A 20,632-nucleotide genomic window follows, 5' to 3' on the forward strand; every position below is an offset into this window, starting at 1 on the left:
TTTGGATGTTCATTTAATTTCATATGTTGGCTTACTATAGAAAGCATAGCGGCTAACTATGGCTGCTTGTGGATACAATCAATAGTTGATTTCATTAATTTATCAATCAATGACAGAGAAGCCTATAATGTCTATTAAGTTTAAGTAAAAATACATCCAAATATTTGATCTCTGATCACTAAGTTTTAGTAATATGAATATGCAATAAGGTACAATTTTTCTAACAATCACTAATTTTTCCCAAAATTTTAAAGAGATTTATATTTATATTTAACAATAGTGATTACTACAAATCATATAACAGACAAGTTTATTTTTAAATGATTACATATTAATTTTCTCGTTTAATAATGACACTAAAATGAAGTTTTAATTGAATGTATCGTACATATATATGGTTGATAAGTGATTACAATGTAACATACTGCTAATAATCAACTTTAACATATAGAAATAACTCTTCACCCATATATAGACCTCACCAGTGTCAGCGATCTATGAAGATCATGGAATGTTAAAAGAAAAAAGACCCCTACAGTTATCGAGATGTTATATGATCTCCCACGTCATATATAGGAACAATTGTAAATACTATGTTATAGTAACTGTTGAAATAGTTGATTAGTGTAAAGGATGATGAAATTGTAACATTTTGATGTTATAATGCAAATGTTACAGCCAGTTGAAGGGATTTATGGCTACATGTAGTTAATAAATCCCAAAGAGGCACTTATAGGATACTTAACAAGTTCTATAACAAAAATCTTTATGATAACAACTACATATTCAATTTGATATTCAAGAGTTCCATAAACATTAAAATAAAATACATATGAACTGAGAAGAAATTATTGATGATGTGCCTTGGTAAAATGTCATTTTGATGTATGTCAACCAATGATAAACTCAATTAAAAGACTCGAAATAGTCTTTTCGTTATTGTATTATATAAATGATATTTCATAATGCACACAAGTGTGGTAAAACAAACTTCATGTATTTATATATATCAAACGGTATTGATTCTGAGAAATGTTATTAGTGGACAAGAAACATAATTCTAAGTTAGTGTGTTAGTTTATTAATATAAGCTACAATCACATTAACTCACACGTTGCATGCATTGTGTTATTTTTTTCTCAGAATCTTAATATACTTAATTTTTGATAGATTATCCTGAAAATTATCACTATCCCGCAAAGTTGATTTAAAAGATTCATACTGTATATATGATTTTAGTAGCAATATGTCTCCTTTGTTCGTTCAATAATATCACATAAATTGTAATTTCTCATAACACTTCCTTAATATTTCTTAAAAGATTATTGTATAGATTATATTTACTGATGATAAAATGATAATTATTGTATGTAATGTTTAAAGTTAGAGGAAGATATATATATATATGAGAAAGAAATGATTGCCAATGTAATGATATGATAATGAATATAAAATATTTGTAGTGTATGTATTTATGTAAATTCTTATAGAAACCATTTCAACAGTACTTCCCCTCATGATGCATATATTAATGCATGTGTTCTAATTTTATTTTTTTGTCAGATGTCAAAGACACTACAATCTCATTCCGACTCAAATAAACCTGAGGTATGTTAAACTGTCCGCAGACAGATCTACAATCTATATAGTCTATGTGTTACATGTACACACCTTGTCACTTCACGGTTCACTCAATTTCTGAATGCAGTCTTATATCAGGTACGGGCGACAAGTGTCTTGTGGACGGTGTCTTGGTGGCGGGAGTCATGGGGCTCTTGTGGTCGGACTGGGGCGGCGTCGGTGGGTAGATATGCTCGGCGACTTGCGACGTTGGTTCCTCTGAGCTCGTCGTTTGTGATGATGAACTTTCCAAAAGCTGCTGGTAAACTTTATCCTGTTGAAGGAGATAATGTATAAGTCATTACATCAATACAATACAGGCTGTACTAAATTTAAACAGAATGATAATGTACTTTAATTATATAATAATTGAATTATTTTCACAGCATTATGTCTTATTAGTTCTTTTATGATAATAATACTACTAAAATAAAAACAAAAATTTTTTTTTTATTATAATTTTATAAAACACGGTTGTTAAACATATTTTAATTTTTTAAATTTATTATGAAAAAGATACCTTGTTCATTAAAATAAAAAGAGTATAGATTGTGATGATGGAGTTGGTTGGTATTTCTTTAACTTTTGTTTCTGAAGACTGTCGCCATAAATTACTCCTAAAAACACAGGAGGGGGAGGGCGAAGGGGTATTTTTCTTATTGATCTAAATGTAGGGAGATGGAGGTGGTGATGTGAGTGGTGTGTAAGCGTGAGGCGCGATACTCACGAACATATCGAGGCTGACGTTGTGCGACTGTATGCGGTGGCTCTCGTCGGGGTTGAGGTCTGGGCAGATGAGGTGCAGGCCGGCGGCGCGCTGCAGGAACTCGCCGTCGCCGCCTCGCACCACACCCACGGCCCCGCGCGCGCGTATCTCCGCCGCGAACGCGCTCAGCCACGTGTAGCACCCCTCCAGCGCCTCCCAGCTGTACCCTGCAGGTACCACATCACTTTACACTCACGTATACATTCGTATTTTAATTTTTCTAACATTCATAATAATAAAGCTTTAATTTCATATAAATTTTTATATACTTCCTAGTTTTATTAGCACTGTTCAATTAACTTGCGATATGATCTTGGTCAGAGTAAATGCCTCCTCTGACTACTTTCTCACTCTCATATCATTATCTTTGTCCCTATAAACCTTCCCAACGTTTAAATGTGGTTGAAATTACTATAATTTGTTAACATTGTAACAGTGAGTCAGTCAAACTGTTAGTTTATATGCGGTGAGATAAAAGCTGCAATTTTACAGTACTTCAAGCCTGTGATAATAAAAATACCACACTAAAATTTTATGCGGAACTGATCGTCAACACGGTACAAAATATTTATCTATACAATGGCTCCTTACTAGTTATACAACCTAAACATAAAAATAGTTACTTCAAATATACGCACCTGACACCCTCAGAGCGAGTTCCTTAGTGAAGGCGTGCGCTATGGCGGCGGCAGCTACGGTGCTGTAGGCGAAGCGGTTGACGTCCACGTGCAGCACCGCCAGGTCTACCAGCTGCCCGCACACCACGAACTCCAGCGACGAGTACTGCGGGAACACGAACGTGTAGCCGCGCAGAGCGTTTGCCCCAACATCGCTCTCCCCCAGCAGACGTCGCTTCGCCCCACGAGCCTCGCTCGCCAGCTGCATGTATACATTCAGCCAGCTGTTGATGGTTATCGGCGTGATGCTCCACGACAGTATCTTCAGTATGAGCAGCTCCTCCAGGAGAATCTCGTCCGTGGTGCAAGCGCCGTCCGTCACGTAAGCGAACTCTCCAATCTTCGGCGGGTACACCTCTTCGACTTTCGCCGCGATGAACAAGCAAGTTATACCTGAAAGGATTTTATTGATTTAGTAAATGTGAATCTAATTGTTTAGTATTAAGTTTTTTGTGCGTATTCGATAGGTTTGTCGTCTCTATTTTTTTATTATATCTATAACTTGGCAACAAATACATATAGCCATTAATTTTTACTTTTTCACCACCAACTTCCATTTTTAATTGAGCTTTCAGTATTGAAATAATTCACAACTTTATTTCGATAACTGATCAACTATGAATAGTCCTGGTGGTGTTAGAACGAAGCATGTCTCCTGTATTTCTCACACAAAAAAATAATGATAGGCAGTGACCCTGCAGCTTTCTACTGTTATTATTAATTACCAATCGATCATAGCAGTGTCGTTTTACTTTCTAGATTCTTACGTTAATTCTATTCTATATACATAATATTTTATTTACATTTTATTAATACTCTGCGAAGATAGTTTTTATCATATCAGCCCTAAGACTTCTCATAGAAATTTTCAATAGGACCGGTAAGAAGTGGCCAAAGCCTTGTATCTTCTAATCTTGTTGGTACTACGCGGGGGTCCGTGGTCTCAACTCCTGAACCTCAGAACCTCGGCGGCCATCAGCTATGAGTGCTTTATGGTCCCCCATTGCCACGTAAACACGCTAATCAGTTCAGTCAGTGGTCTCATGTATAACATTACAGAACACATCACACAATACGTTAGAAATATTTTATTTAATAATTAGCACAAAAATTTACTAGAAAAAAAATTTATGTAATGTAATAATACATCTTAAATATCTTTGATAAACATACATAGCGTATATATGTGAGGGGTGGGTCTAAATGATAGGCGATAATTTAGTATTACAGCTAATTTTAATCGAGAAAAAATCTTAATACGTCTTTCAAAATGGCGGCGTCGTCGTGTGTGAGAGAGAGAGAGCTTTACTTCCGCATTCAACCATCTCTTTCATACAGGCGTCGTTCAGAAATCATCTTACCACTACGTTTACCAACTATAACACTACATTTAGAACAAATTTTTGTCCTATATGTTAGTCACCTATGAGTTGCAGCCGGCCCTTCTTCACGTCGTCGGTGTTCGACAGGTAGCGGTCCACGTAATCCACGGTGAGGTGGAATGTCTCCCTGTGCAGTTTGTATACCTCGCAAACCTGAAACACAATGACTGTTGAAACACACCATACGTACTGAAAATAAACAGACGACCCATCTGGAAGTAATATATATGTACATTTATTTACACTTCATGCAGTGGCAGAATTGGAGCCTTATTTGTATTACCAATCAATCGACCTAGAGTGGTGCAGAGATAACATGTAAATGAATATATTAATATGATAGAGTAATAGCATAAACATATAATACCATACATATATAACATACAAACAGTGAGAGATCTACCCCGCCTACTTCGCAAACTTTATCAACGCTTCCATAATCCCTTTTTGTGAGTGAAATTTCTCGAAATCAGTTCTAAGCCGACTTATTCTCGGGGGAAATATTCCTACCAAAATTTCAAACCTCTAAGGCTTTTATTTCTTTGGAAACCTCTTATTTATTTATAAATAAATCAAACCATAATTTATATATAATTTAATTAAATATAATTATGTGTTTTATCAGACAATAGCTCTGAAATCTTCTTTATAAACATAAACTATTTTTTTTTGTAAAAGCTACATCGGGGTGCAGAGTGTGGAGGATGCATTCATAGCTTATAGGTTTTCTTATGATAACGATATTTTTGGGGTACTGGAAAGTAATGCCGCTTTCGTAAATTATATTCACACGACTACATTTTTAACAAGTTTTTATTTCTAATCGACAATATATTTACCTTCGTTATGAACCTTTTGTCATATGGTACACAAATTTTTAATGCAATATCAATGGGTTTTTCCGTAAAATATGTCGACAGAGATGATATTACTTTCCTGTTCCCCTAATACATAATAATAATATATTTAATATAATATTTTATAAGCGTTACTTTTGAGACGCAAGTTAAAATCTAACCGGGTAAGAATTTGTCCGGACTAATTAGAGCCGGTCATTATTGTCCGCGGCATTTGTTCACGATAAGCGGCGCGAAAAGGATTCGACTGTCGGCCCGTTACGTAACCCAATAAGCACCGCGGGTCACCGAACCGGCGCATATCTCTTACTCTCATTAGATGAACAAATTAGGATCGCGTCTCTGCTTGAAAGCTCAATACGCATGTATCCCGAGACTGCGGTTAGATTTCTGACAATGTAACATTAAAAAAAATGTGAATAAAAATATAATAAACATCATGATTAGTCATAGATGAAAAATATTTATTTTTTATTTTATATATTTATTAACGATTTTTTGTACACCGTACACAATAAATAGAGGAGAAAAAAAAATAAACAATATGATACAAGAGGCGGTCTTATCGTTCGAGACGATCTCTACTTTTTGAGATGAGAGACATGGAGGAGAGGGCAGTTTAAGGGGTACATGTATACAAATACATTCATATATACAAACATACCTATACACCTATCCCTCGATTTATACGGTACTTGTTTTACACGTTTTCGCTTTTACAGTTTTCCAAAAAAGTTTTTTTTTGTTTTTAATAACCGATTTTATTACCATCTCTCATATTGTAAATATTTCTGCTTAAAACATCGAATCAGCACAAATAACTTCGAGTGATGAAAGTGAATTCGAACCTTCGAATCCGAAAAAAAGAATGAGAGTAATTTCTTTTTTGTTCTTCTGTTTAATGTATATTGTAATATAAATAAAAAAAAATAGTTTATTCGTAATTTATTAAATATTTTAACTTGTCAATTCATTTTATTTTTATTTCTGTGTACACCTAAAATTATTGAAAAAAATCACAACTGTTATTAAATAGCAAAATCATGCATTTTCTGCAAGTTTTTCGATTTACACGTTTTTCTCAGGAACGTATCTACCGTGTAAATCGGGGTATAGGTGTATATATTACATAAACGTACATACATACAAGTATATTTACATATACACATAGCTACATATTTACGGGGGAAACGTACTAAATAAATACGAATAATTAAAAGATGCTGCAAAAAATCCTCTTTTAAAGGCGAAGGAAGTGCTCTAAAGAGGATTTAAATTTCTGTATAAAGTAATCACTTTGAACATGAAACGTTTATTTTTTTTATATTGGAATTCGACAAGCCAATAACTCCTGGCGTTTCAAAATTTATGGGGGAATTTAGTAAACAAAAGTCAATTCTAATATGTAGTAATACGCAATTAAAAAAAAGTATTTTCACACGCGTTTAAGTCACCGCTGGCATGGTTTCACACACACCGTTTGTTAATTTAATCTATAAGTTTTTTTTTAAATGGCTCATATCATGTTTTTATTTTTTAAACACAACTTAACACACACGAATATGTTACCCTAATATTAGAACAAAACATCTGTGGAATTCCTTCTTATCTACCCTAATTTTGTAGTAACTTGAATTATAATAATACATGAACCATAAAAACAAAATTTAGAAGACAATCCACGTACTTATTAAAAATTTTGTGCAATAAAGATATTTTATATTTAAATGCACATTTGACGAAAGTTGACCCTGCTGGAAAGAATTTTTAAATATAAAAATCAGAATACGAATATGTTAGAGCGACGGATTAATATACATGTCTGCTTGTATATCTATTAGTAACACATTTAAATAGACTTCATAATATTTTAAAAACTGCGCACCTATGCAATTGAACAACTAATCTCTATTAATAAAAAATAAATATTGAAGAAATAAAACAAAAATCAGGCCAAAACGTTTGAAATAATTTAAAAAGATTTTTTTTTATTAAATTTATTTGTGACTTTCTGATACTATTTCAAAGATCAGAAGACATTGAGAAGATCATATCATGGTAATCAGGTTATAATTTTTAATGCTGAAAAGGCAATAGTGTAGGTCCAGAACAGAAGAGATCCGGAAAAAAATCAAAAGACGAATTTAAAAAAAAAATCCTGCTAATAATTCGATGGACCTTGTCACCCTAACAAAACACTCCTTACGGGCCCATAAAATTAGAAGTTGTAGTGCCCCCAACAGAACAATTATGTTTATTCCTTACGGCTTGGTGGCATATGTGGTTGGGAGAATAAAATATTTAGCGATATATAAAATATCTTTGAAACTCCATGATCTTATATCACTACCTTAGGACCTTCTTCTTTTACATTTGTTGTGACGAAACACACTCGCAACTCATCCATGTTTCTCGAGGAAGTTAATTATGTTTAAGTGACAAACGTAATTAACTGTTAATAATCAATATGTTACTATGATCAAGTCGTGTGACCATCAATCTCGGGTTCCGGAACTGGTAATTTGCTTAGTCATTTTCTACTAAAGTAAATGGTAACCTCATTCTGGATAGACGAATATCAAAGCTAAAGGACTGAACAGAATTTTTATTAACCGTTTGCCTGCTACGCGGCGCAAAATAGCTGTCTTATTTCGTCTCAAAAACCGCGACGCATTGTGTCTATGTTTCTCTCGGTTGTGTTCCTCCCCCGTTGCTACACCCATAAAGTATATTTTAATTTATTTTTCGCCACATCACTACCTGAAACCTAATTATTAAAAATATTTGATATTTTGTCTAAACAAAATTAATTTCAGTGAAAGCAAAGCAGTGAAACGGTTAAAATTTTTTGTATTATTTTATTTGCGCCTTTAAGTTCTGAATTAGAGACCACGGATCGGCAATCGCAGTATAGAACGTACAATCTTGTTAAGGCATAGATGCACAGACCGCGGCCCGCTGGTCGAATATTGGTGGCCCGCCGACAGCAAAAATAATACTCTCGTACATTCGAAAAATATTGAATTCTATTCCAGAATAAACTCAAAAAAATAATTATTTACCTATACTTCTTGCGGTCGGCCCGCCATCAGTTCATGATTAGCCCGAGTGGCCCCTAGTCTTAATAAGTATGTGCAACCATGTTTTAAGGTCATCGGAAGTTCTATTAGTAATCTAAGCGGGGGGAGAGGGGGGCATGTCCAACTATAAACTTCCTACTGCTGAAATGATGGTGATGATATTAGTACTCTATATGTCTCCATTAATAACCTTGTGAGAGCCGAAAGTTATTATACAGAAATTTATAATCTGTTTCCAAATAACTATTAATCACATGATCTCTGACAAATATAATCACCCGTTGACGGTATTTGACACCGAATTTTTTATTTATTAAAATATACAAATTTAACAATAAAGAAGTATGCATTATATACCACAACCGCAAATATAAATTCAATTAATACACCGCCCTTACATCCTCTGAAATGATTTTTAAATCAATGCTATTCATATGCAAAAGATTCTTAATATAGAATTACCTATATAATATTGGCAAAGTCAACAGTGATTTTTTAACACTATTTCCTCATCAGTTACATCGTGTAGATACCACAAATAACGTTTCGGCGGTATTAAGAAAAAATGGTCAAGAACGAACACATTTTGGTTCCAAAAGGTTCCGTACACTTTAAATTTCATTTTAATATATTTATTCACAATTTTTTTTCTTTAACCTGTTCTATTATTTTTATAGAAAAACAAAAATTATGTTAAGGTTATATCATAGTAATTTCTTTATAGTTATATAAACAGATTTCAGCGGCGCATAATTCTAAAAATATGTCACTTCATCGTCTTACCGACAATTGCAAATAAATGAAAATGTTGTCTGCATTTATTGAAATACAAGACGCATTTATGACCTATAACTTGCTGAAGGAATTAGATTTCAAGAGCCAATATTTGTTTCTGGACCGGGTATTTAAAGCAATATTGGTAGAAATGTTTCAATATTCTCTATGGAGGGTGAGGGAGGAGCTTGACTGGTGATGGTGAACGCCAGTACATTATAAAGATGCCTTAAAAGTGCTACGAGGGTCGTCAGCCCCGATGGCATGCTAAGAATGTGTGTCTTATATTACGATCAAATATATTTGAACATTACTTTCCGATTGTAATTTTTATTTATGATTAAACATTTCTATCTCGTGATAGCAATTTTCGGTTACTCTTAAAATTTTTCGCTTTTAAATCGTCGATTATTTTAACATTATAATTAGTAAGCTACCAAAGGCTCCGAACGCGGATCTTTTGAGAAAAGCCGGCTAAAAACATCAGTTACTCTTTTAAATGAAACTTAATTTTTTTCAGACGTATTCTACAGTAAGATTTATTTGATAATATACTTTTAATAATTTATAAGCTAAGAAACGGGAGATCTGAAGTGTCTTGTAGAACTTAATAATATACATGTTATTACTATCACTTGAGTCGTGAATGTCACAGTACGGATTACATATATTTGAAACATTGTGGACATTCCCTAGATTTAATGCAGATCTATTGAAAAGTTAAAAAAGGGTGGCGTCACCCCAAAAAATATCCGCGCACTGCCATAACATGAAATGCCCGACACACTACCCCACTCGGTGAAAGCCGTCGTCACCTGCCTATTTCGACAGCGAATGCGCATGCGCAAATCCTGTCACGCAAAACAGTATCAATTACGTTAACGTACAGGCTCACAAATCTTACATTTTAAAATGTAAAAGGAAGTTGAAAATGGTCCGACAAAGCTGAGATTTGGTTCGTTTGGACCCAAAAACACTATGAACCATCCGCCTCCAGACATATGCTCCTGCGGAAACTTTCAAGCTTAATTATTAAAGTCTAGGTTAACCTGCTCAGAGCACTACCACCTTATAAATGTAGCATTTAACCAACAAAATTATAATATTAAAAATAAAGATAAGTTTTTTATACCTTCCTTTAGGCTTAATAAAAGTAGTAACACCTTTGTGGGTAACTGTGTAAAGTATTACAATACACTTCCGTATAATGTCTCTGAATTATCACATATTAAAAAAAATCTATTTTAGTGTAAAGATTTTTTTTTACTTTAATATTCCACGAGTACTGTTTTAATGAAATTATTAAAGTGATCATAAAAATAACCGTATGCGTTTATCGTGGTGTCTTCGCTTCGGCGCGTTTAAAACCATCGCATTTTTAAGTAGAAGAATGCCATAATATTGAAGCTAAAACTGATTCTTGTTTCTATATATAATAAATTGAGCATAATTGGTAACTGAATATCTTTAATGAATAATAACACGTAATAATATTATATTCCCGGAAAAACACGAAAAGCTGTGCAACTTATCTTTTTATTTTATTTATATACTTCATTGTACACCAAAACTACATAAAAATCAAAAAGGATGTGTAATAAAAAATAGTGTATTTACATAGAGGTAAAATAGAGGGTCTTATCGCTCGAGGCGATGTCTACCAGACAATCTTTGGACGGAGATGAGAGACTTGAAGGAGAGGGAAGTTTAGAATGCTTTTTTGATTTTTCTCTGATGATGTTAATGCTGTTAGCCCGAAGCCTTTTACAGCTTCGTCGGTACTGAGTTTACGGAGCGGAAGGGTCCGTGAAGTAGATTTAAAAAAAACTAAAGCTGGTAGGATTCCTACCATTTCCACGGTGACGTTCGCACGTTGTTAAGCCTTTTCGCGGTAGAGCTTTGACGGGGTGTGTTGCTGGAGTGTGCTTACGGGTTAGTACGGCAGCGTGGACCACAGGCGAGAAGTTTAGTGTGCAACTTACAAGTTATTCTAATTTAAATGTAAATTTTAAAAATCTTTATCGCGATATAAGATTCGACTTGCGGAACCCTAAATATATTAAAGTCAATTAGTCTAGCACTTGGACGGTATTTTCATCTCGATCATCTTTGTAGAGTTGTATCTTTTTATGAATACGGTGCCCACTTTATCGAGTTGGAGGCTACGTTTTTTTTTTTTATCGAAGTCTTTATGCACGTTTCGGAAACACCCAGAACAAATACTATCCGTTGTAAAAATAACAAAAAAAAAAGGTTAGAATAACACGATAGCCGCCTGATACACGACGAACTTTTTTTTTTAATTAACAAGCTTGCGAAGTTTATTTTTAACGGTTTTGTGGTCAATGAGGTGCAAATGGAATGATCATTTTAACTTAAAAAAAATTGTTTAAAAGAAAAATACAACAATAGTTCTCTATCATCCTTTTAGCTCAGACATCCTCTGCAATGCATAGGTCAAAGATGTCCAGGATGGGATTTATCATATAGCATAATCACCACACTTGACTGGCGCGTTGGCGATCTCAGTTTGGTATTATGGTATGCAAAGCGACGCTGTTGTCCGTTTTTAGGAAACTTGATTATGAAAAGTGTCTATACTATATAATTAATGTACATAGTGTGAATTATATAATATTGTATCCCGGGAATCGATGCAGCGACTTTGATTACAAGTCTTAGTCCTCAACTACTGGGCACTATTCGACGGTACGGAAGCCACGAAAAAAAATTCACGAGAAAAAAAAAAGTGGAAAAAATATGAAAACTACACAATACTATTCTCATACAAACAGAATAAATTAAAACACTCATTACTATCTGTCAAACATTTGACGTGAATCGATATCAAATATGATTAGTGTAAGGGTTTATTAAAACGAAAAATTTCGTGTAACGTCAAAAATTACAAACTGTAATCACATTACGATTATCAACATCATCAACCATACGACGTTCTCTGTTGAACATAGCCTTTCCTTATAGATTACCAATAGGAGGGGTTGAAAGCGGCATCTTCCAACAACATTAACAAGTCTATCAGTCCACAGTTCATCTTTAGCATTATTTTTTAAGTTTTAAGTTATTCACAGCTGAACGTGGGCATCTCCTATATATTTCCAATAGAACCGGTAGAAAGCTGTATACATCTATCGCCTTTCGACGATCTTAACATCTACGCCAGGGTTGAGCAACCTTTTTTAATGTCAAAAAGAGAAGGAAGAGCGTTATCTCTTTTTTTCGTTTATCTTTAAAAAGTTGAGATTTCTATAAACTGTTAAAGGATTTACGTCTGTATAGAACTAAAATCAGTTCATTTCCTTATCGGGCTACTAATGTAGTATTTTTAGGTTTATATAAATTGAATAGTAGTAAAAGGTAATATGAGAGAAGTCTGATCGTTGAAGGTGGATCGCTAATGCATAAAAACACTTCCTTGAACCTGCAACGCGGGACATCCCCGAGCTAGCACTCGCACGGTAAATTAATGTGACACTGTGAAGAAACGTCTTTACTATCTATATCACTATTTTCCAATCTTTTTATGCCATGCCCCACTTTAGATTTTCTAAAATTCTTACGTCCCCTTCACACATAATTTTCATATTAAAACGAAGGAGTTAAACTCGTGTGGAGTCCACTTTCGAATTGCCCACCTGTGGCGCGTGGGCCCCGCGTTGGGTAACTCTGATATGTATTAAAATGTAAGAAAATAATTCATTTTTAAATAGCATTTATGTTTCAAAACAAGAAAGTCTCTATAAACGTGATACGCGGGACTTCCCCGCGTACTGAACCTGGCCCTTCTTGTGTGCGATTGACTTGGCACTCGCGCGGTGAATCCGTTGAATGCTAAGACATCTCAATCCTCAATAAAACACATTGTTAACTTTATCTAAATGAACCTATGACGTTTATATAGCTTTAATAGTTTCTACGTATCAAATTAATATTTGTGTTACAACAAAAACTTAACTGTTAGTCGTGAACATTTTGTTTATAATTAGATTACACCCGGTTACAAGCGCTCGCGATAATGGCGAGCATTCGCTATTTTAGTAATGTACCACGCGATGTTAGCGAATTACAAAAATAAATTTAACGCAATTGTTCTTTCTAGAAATTTAAGAAATCTTTATTTGAATAGTTCAGGTGTCAACAGGTAACGGAAATGTTTATTTAGAAACATCTTACGCAATGTGTAACGGCGAATTTAATGCCGAATGCATTTTATACTAGTCAAGGCTAATAAAAGTAGGTGAAATGAGTAAATGTCGTCTGCTAACGATAATATATAAATACTAGCTGATCCCGCAATTGTTGTTTTCCAAAAAAATATTAAAGTTTTTAATTTACAAATAAAATATAAGGGTTGATCGCAGAGGGGTGAAAATTTAGGGTTGTATGTATTTTTGCATGCTGTATCATAAAAAAATTAAAAACAAAAAATTTTGTCTAAAAAATAAAAAAAAGTTTAGGGATGGACCACCCTTAACATTTAGGGGGATGAAAAATAGATGCAGTCCACGAAAATCGGTCGAGCCGTTTCGGAGGAGTTCAATCACGCACACCGTGACACGAGAATTTATGTCAGCCAATAGGCGCCCACTGCAAGGCATAAATTTCTCCCAAAGATCGCCACGATGACCGATTTACTTCGACTTTAAATATGTAGTCGGATCTACCTAGAAGGGGTTGACTCTTTGACTTGAGAACCTTTTGACTTCAACTAATTTTTTAATACTATTGTAGTAATAATAAATGTGATAGTCACATTAGCTCATCATACAAAAGCATTAGAACCTTCCGATTAAACGATTCTTTATTATCCTAATAGAGGGGGCGCGTTCTAGGTGAGAATAGATAGTATTCCAAATTGAGTTAAGTTAGCTAGTTGAGGGACATTTAAGTAAGAAGTGTTCTTGTGTTTGTCCACTGGAGTTGAGATAAGTAGGAAAGTGGAGTGAGAGAACAGAGAATATTTACTTAAAGAAGAAAACTTTATATAGAAAGTAATTTGAAAAATATTGTTCGAGTTAAAGCGATACATATCCTTATGCGCAGGTAGACTAGGAATATAAATAATTTTGTTAAATTTATCTATTAAAGACGCTTCCATAATTTGTCACCATCATAATTAATAATATCTCTGATCTTGAAAACATGATCATCTTCATTTATATCAGCCGCAGAATGTCCACTGCTGAACATGACCTTCATAGATTTCGAATAACACCGTATGGAAGCGAGGGTTCAGTATACTACGAAACTTTAATAGTCATCATTTGTATATCTTATGGGTAGTGCTATACTAGGCTTCCCGTTCCGTAGTCTCCCCTTCAGAACGTTAAACCCACTAGATAAGTGTATTCATCAGGTTCTATTAGAAATATAAGGGCGATGCCTGTCCATCAGTGAACGTTATAAAGCTGCAATGAAGACGATAATGGAGTTAGGAAGCGTATCCTGAACGAGTTTCTCCACATCGCAAGGAACATTTTCAATATGACTAAGTAAGAGAGGTGAACATGTCAGCAGTTGAGCAAACTCAATCAAGCCAAGTGTTTTGTTCTGTTCGCAAACATTAAGCTAATTACCGATGGTCATATACAAATTATAATATTTAATTAACGGATCTTCGGATCTAATAGCTTACTTCTCGGAAACAATTGAATAATTATGTTGTTGTTATTGTCTAAAAAAGTATTTTTAATATTGTAAATATAGCTGGCTATATATATATATATATATATATATATATATATATGTAATATAAAGTTCTCGTGTCACGGTGAACGTGATTGAACTCCTCCGAAACGACTCGATCGATTTTCGTGAAACTTAGCGTGCATATCGGCCAGGGTGAAGAATCGGACATCTATTTTTCATCTCCCTAAATGTAAAGGGTGGTCCTCTCCTAATTTTTTATACAACATTTTTTTTATGATACAGCATACAAAAATACATACAACCCTAAATTTTCATTCCTCTACGATCAACCATTATTTTTTATTTGTTAATTAAAAACTTGATATTTTTTTGCAGAACAACGGGATCAGCTAGTATAATATATATAATTCACCATTTGAGTCATACAAGGATTACATTAAACCCAGATGGTGACGGTTTGAAACGTTACATTTTTTTTTGTTCTAGCCAAAGGACACCCACTAATCTCCGCCAAAGGTGACAACAAATGACCGGTGGTCCTGTGCTGCCCGCATCTTGCGACTCCCCGCGATCTTAGCTATGTCGTAGTCCACATAGTGGGAGACCCACGCCGCGTCTACCTGGTCGATGTCGCTACACGAGATCATTTCGACCCCAACAGGCATTGGTTGCACGAGCGATATACCCTGCCCTGTCACTATAGACGAGCAATTCTCCGAGCTACGTACGGTTCGATCTCGCAACGAATCAACTAGCGTAGCCCTCCAACCTTGAGCTTTCTTACGAGACTTGTCGTTATGTCTTTAAATATAAATGTTACATAACTATTGGAAATCTATTGAGGAGGCGTATTGTGACGTAGTTAACGTCTTACGGCTGAAATAATGTCATAATATATTGATGTTGTGTCCTATGAGACATAGTTTCCTATTGTGCTACTTTTTTCACCGTTTGTATGATCTGATGTTAAATAATTTAAATCGTAGCCCGCCAGAAAAACGAACTTGCGGCTCGTTACATACCTTAACCAATAAAGTGAGATAGTCTGGGTGGTTAAAACCACGCAGCTGTTAAAACTAGAAGTCCTGGTTTCTCGGTGATAGATGATGAATTTACTAGAATGTTCATCATTACCATTTCAACCTAGGGACCGTCCGATTTCTAATAACCGGCTAAAAGCTACCTGCATCCAGTCACTTCCAGGATCTTTAAGGTAGACATAAATACTTGGTGGGTCATGGTCTTCGCTCCAGAAACTTAAGGCCCTAGCGGTTATATACTCTGTGCGTTATGTGAACCGTCTACTTCCACACAACTTACCAAACTGCTATTACTAATATATCACTATTTATTCCTTTGCAGGTTAGTTATATTGTTAATGCTGTTGATATCGATACAATTTTTGTAATGCAGAGGATAGCTGTTCGTGTACTTTATAATAGGAGATCTAAACAGTCTCCTAGAGCCGGGTCATGTCTTAATTATTACGAAATTTCATGTAACAAATTCATTAAAATCATATTAGAGTAAAAACATTTTTTTAAGTAATAACTAAGCTCGGATATTAAATACTGTATATTAATTAGCGATATGTGTAAGTAAACACTAAAAAAATGTGAGTTTTTTTGTGGTCTCCTCTCAAACCGCGATGCGTTTAGAATCTATCTCTCTATCTATTTAGACGCTATTGCAGGGAAACTCAATTTCATTCCAATTTCTACAGGATTGCGTTGTTCTTGTAACTCAAGACGCATACAAGTTATCACTATTAATGATCCAAGTTGATTAACAATATTAATCTTATATTAAGAACGTTCTCTAGTTAGTAATTTAATAATGCTTCGTATGTATGCAGACATAATGAGTATTAATTATCATTGTGACCATATCAGATCGATAGACGCCCACTGCAACGCGTAGTCCTCGCCCAAAGATCGCCACGCGTGGGCCTAACAAGACATCTACCGGCGCGTGGTCGCAGGTAGACACTATTCGGACCCCAAGGTCTGACAGCTGCACGAGCGCAGTGGCCCTTTCTCTGCGACTTCAGACAAGCAATTCTTCGAGCTACGTGCGTGACTTATGTTCTTCTACAGATCATCTCATATCTGATTTCAACTCGTAGCGAAACATCGAGCATAGCTCTTTACATCATCAACGTAAACCGATCACGTCTCTGATCCGAATGTCATCACTGGCAACACACATTGATCAAAGACTTTTATCTTCAGACACTGCGGTATTTATGCATTTCGGAGGCCTACCCACGTCGCGTCTACCCGCTCGGTCAATATCAATATTTATAAATAAATCATCTTAAACAAAACATAGTTTCATCGCAAAGCCATTATACTTAGTTACAGACTTTAGATAAAATATGTATTAAAATAAAAAACTTAACAACATTGTCTGTAAAAGGATGCGCTGCATAAAACGATACGTACTGAATACCCGATTAGATACCAATTATGTATCGATCTGGTATTCAGTACGAATCAGGTACTATTATTTTGACAAATGTGTCTTGATGAATTTAACTTCGACCCGTGACACACAATAATATAATCATTGTAATATTTATAAAAACTTATCATTGTTCAGAACACTTTCCCAATAGTGGTAAAGTCGACTTCGAATCATAGCCTTAATCCACGTGGTAAATTTAAGTATCGGAACTTCAACCATAAGGTGGACTAATATTTGTTAATGTCACAAAAGACGTTGGATGTAAGCAGCCACTTTCTAATGAAAATCTTAATGAGGGAGATCTATGTCCAGCTGTGGGTGTCATGAGATGACGATAAATCGGCCTTCGACATTCATATTATGAAATTTTATTTCGAGATTTTTTTGTACCGACATTATAAATAAACTTCAAACAAAATGGCCGCCGAAAGACCGAACCCCCAACCCTCTATTGTAACATATAACTTTCTCAAATACTAGATTACAATTGTATTTAAAATCAATTTGTAACTAATAAATTCTTGTAATGTCAACTCGACGCCTCGATTCGGATAGTAACAAATACGACGAAGAATTATCAATAATCAAATTTTTTCGAAATGATTTATTACACAAAACAGTTACTTTCGACAAAGGCAAACAGAAACAAAAATCCGTTTAACAATGCCCAGACCGCGATGTTTGTGCCCGCAACATTTAGTGCAACTACAAAATTTAAAAAAAAAAGAACCAACAACTCAACGATAGATTGCAAACGCGATGATTCTGAAGAGGTCATTGAACAGTGCAAAAAAGAGGTCAATGCCCCTAATGTTAGTTACATCACTGTCCCATATACACAACATAATTTATGTGCACAAAATAGAAACCTTTAAAACATATCTACAATTTATTACTCACCTAATATGTTTCCATCACTAATGGACAGCATGGAAGTAAATAGAATATAAATCACTTATATAACTAATACAATATAAAAACTTCATATACAATACAAAAAGTACATACCAATTAACATATGTGACATACATACAAATGATTAGAATATATCAACACTAAATATCCTGTTTGTATTAATATTACTGGCAAGTTCTTACATAAAAAATTTGTAAAAAAAAATTACTCACCTCGTTTAGCCAGTCCAATAGAATAGCTCTCATCCTCGGTTGAAGATTCGGATGATTGTCAAACATATTAGGGTTCTTCTTCATACTGGATCTAGCATCACACTCACACATACTTCTCCACACATCTGTGGGATCTGCCCAGGAAAGTCTTGGCAAGGGACACTTTCTTTTCGGTGGTGATGGACACTGAGGTTTACTTGTGCTGCAAATGAAGCAGCTTGTATAATATAGAAATTATACAATATGTTCTGGAGCTGTTAAGAGCAAGCCTACAACACTTCCTTTTGAACTAAATAATAAAGCATTGGGTATGTAACTTACCTTGGCCTTTTGTTGGAGTGTGGGGTGGAGTCACCTCTAGCTACATTTTGTAAGGGGCTTAGAACATAATTAGGAAGTTCAGGTATACTCGGTGGGCTTAACAAACTATCAGGGTTGTATTCTAAATCTGTGTACACGCTCCTGGGTTGCTCTGTATTTTCACAGTGGGAACCCTCATCCTCACTGGAGCAGGGCGAAGATTCAACTACAACATTATGTATCGGTGGGTCAGTTTGCTCTTCCACTGCTGTAGGTGATCTCTTCACCGGTGGCATATTACCTACATCCTATAATAAATAACACATTCATTTGAAGTAAATGACTATTAACAACTTTCAATAATGTAGACAACACTTATTTGATGCAAGTACCTCATCATCTGTTGAATTTCTCTTCCGTTTGAGACATCTACGGTTTTCAAAGGTCACACAGGAGGCACTGTAAGCATATGTGCAAATGTAAACAAAGTTCAACATGAATAATCAGAGTCTGTACAAGATCTTATACATACCCTGTTTGTGCCATTGTACAAGGAACAGATCAGCTGGCAAAAGGTTTGCAGTGCCTGAAATGTGTTCCATGTTTAATAGATTATCGTAAATTCAACCTAAATCACGAAAGAGCCTAATCTATGAGCCTAAATTACCGCATGTCACGACGAAACCGCAAAATAGGGTTATGTCAGTTGACAACTGTAATTGAGGACATATTTCCAAATTTGTAAATGTTTCACAAATCTAGAGCTATTTTTAAATAGATGTATTACCGAAAATTTTAAAATTATAAGCACTATGATAGTATTTTAGGCTCACAATTACACAGCGTGCCCCCTGCAGGTTGGCGGGAGAATTTTTTTCGGAACCCCTTTTAAGGCAAAACTTGGACGAAAATTTAGTTATTTTATCATTTTAAGGAGAGAAGAATAGACTCATAGTATGTTCATAACGTAAAAGTTAGAAAAATAGTCAATCAGCTGGTAAAATAAGTGCCACGAATCCGTCACATTCGCGCGCGAAATTCTCCGTCACCGCCATTAGACACGTCGCTAGCTTGGGTTTCTCGCCCCATCCACTTTAGGAAATTGATAAAAATAGCACATTAGTGATACTCTATTATTGTTGTACACATACTTTTTGCAAATCCTCCAACAAAAACTGAAACGGAGACCGTTTCAAAAGGATTGTAGCTGGCTGGGTAATAGGCCGAGCTTATCGCTAACCAAAGGTTTATAACCTAATATGGGCCTAATTTGATATTTATTAATATGATTTTTCATTTCAGAAGACTCCTTACATTTTTGAGAAACTATATAAAGGTAAAGAACATACCTAGTCATTCACAAATGAATCCCAATTCCACAGGACAAAATTTCCTTAGTAATGAGATATCAGTTCTCAAATTTAAACACAAATTCACTGTATTTTTCACTATATTTTACACTTATGATATAACATCAACCAAATAAATGACTAAAATGATACTTTTACAGTAATTAGCCACATTTACATGCTTCTTTTCAGCTTTCCACGGCTCGATAACGCCCGGCTTTCCGCGCGAAAATGTCGCGGTAAAACTTCTAGTCTCCAGGGGTGAATATGCGACTAACTTCACTTTTGTTTCTTCTGAAAACCTACGTCATTATCATATTCGTTCCATTATGCGGAATCCAAAAATAAAGAAACCGTAAACTTATCATGTCAATTTCTAATATTTAAAAAACTATTGAATTTTTTAATATTACAGTGATTACATCTTATGTAAAAATTTGATATTGTTGATCAAAATTAAAACGTCTTTACAGAGTAATTCTTAAAAAGTAAAAATATTACGAACGAATGAATTTCTTTATTAACTATTCTATTTTCCATGTTCCTGCGCCCTATTTTATACTT

At 34.8% G+C, this 20,632-nt stretch overlaps 1 protein-coding gene across 3 annotated transcripts; it reads right to left on the bottom strand.

Annotated features, from left to right (window-relative positions):
• Positions 1–1,553: 1,553 nt before the first annotated feature.
• Positions 1,554–20,312, bottom strand: CycE (cyclin E). Of its 3 annotated transcripts, none has more exons than XM_068770507.1 (9): positions 20,069–20,312; positions 19,252–19,305; positions 19,112–19,178; positions 18,741–19,027; positions 18,420–18,621; positions 4,487–4,598; positions 3,025–3,456; positions 2,348–2,553; positions 1,554–1,894 (listed from the first exon to the last, which is right to left on the bottom strand). In XM_068770507.1, the coding sequence occupies exons 2-9, from the start codon at positions 19,263–19,265 to the stop codon at positions 1,688–1,690; spliced, it is 1,527 nt and encodes a 508-aa protein (XP_068626608.1). In that variant the 5' UTR covers positions 19,266–19,305; positions 20,069–20,312; the 3' UTR covers positions 1,554–1,687. The 3 variants fall into 3 exon arrangements, with proteins under 3 accessions (XP_068626608.1, XP_068626610.1, XP_068626609.1); XM_068770509.1 differs by lacking the exon at positions 20,069–20,312 and adding an exon at positions 19,553–19,607; XM_068770508.1 differs by lacking the exon at positions 20,069–20,312 and adding an exon at positions 19,387–19,411.
• Between the last annotated feature and the right edge of the window lie 320 nt (positions 20,313–20,632).

Source organism: Battus philenor, unplaced genomic scaffold (assembly GCF_028537555.1).
Source record: "Battus philenor isolate CCGP_79_NKW_IND1 unplaced genomic scaffold, ilBatPhil1.0.hap1 SCAF_3, whole genome shotgun sequence".
NCBI lineage: Eukaryota > Metazoa > Arthropoda > Insecta > Lepidoptera > Papilionidae > Battus > Battus philenor.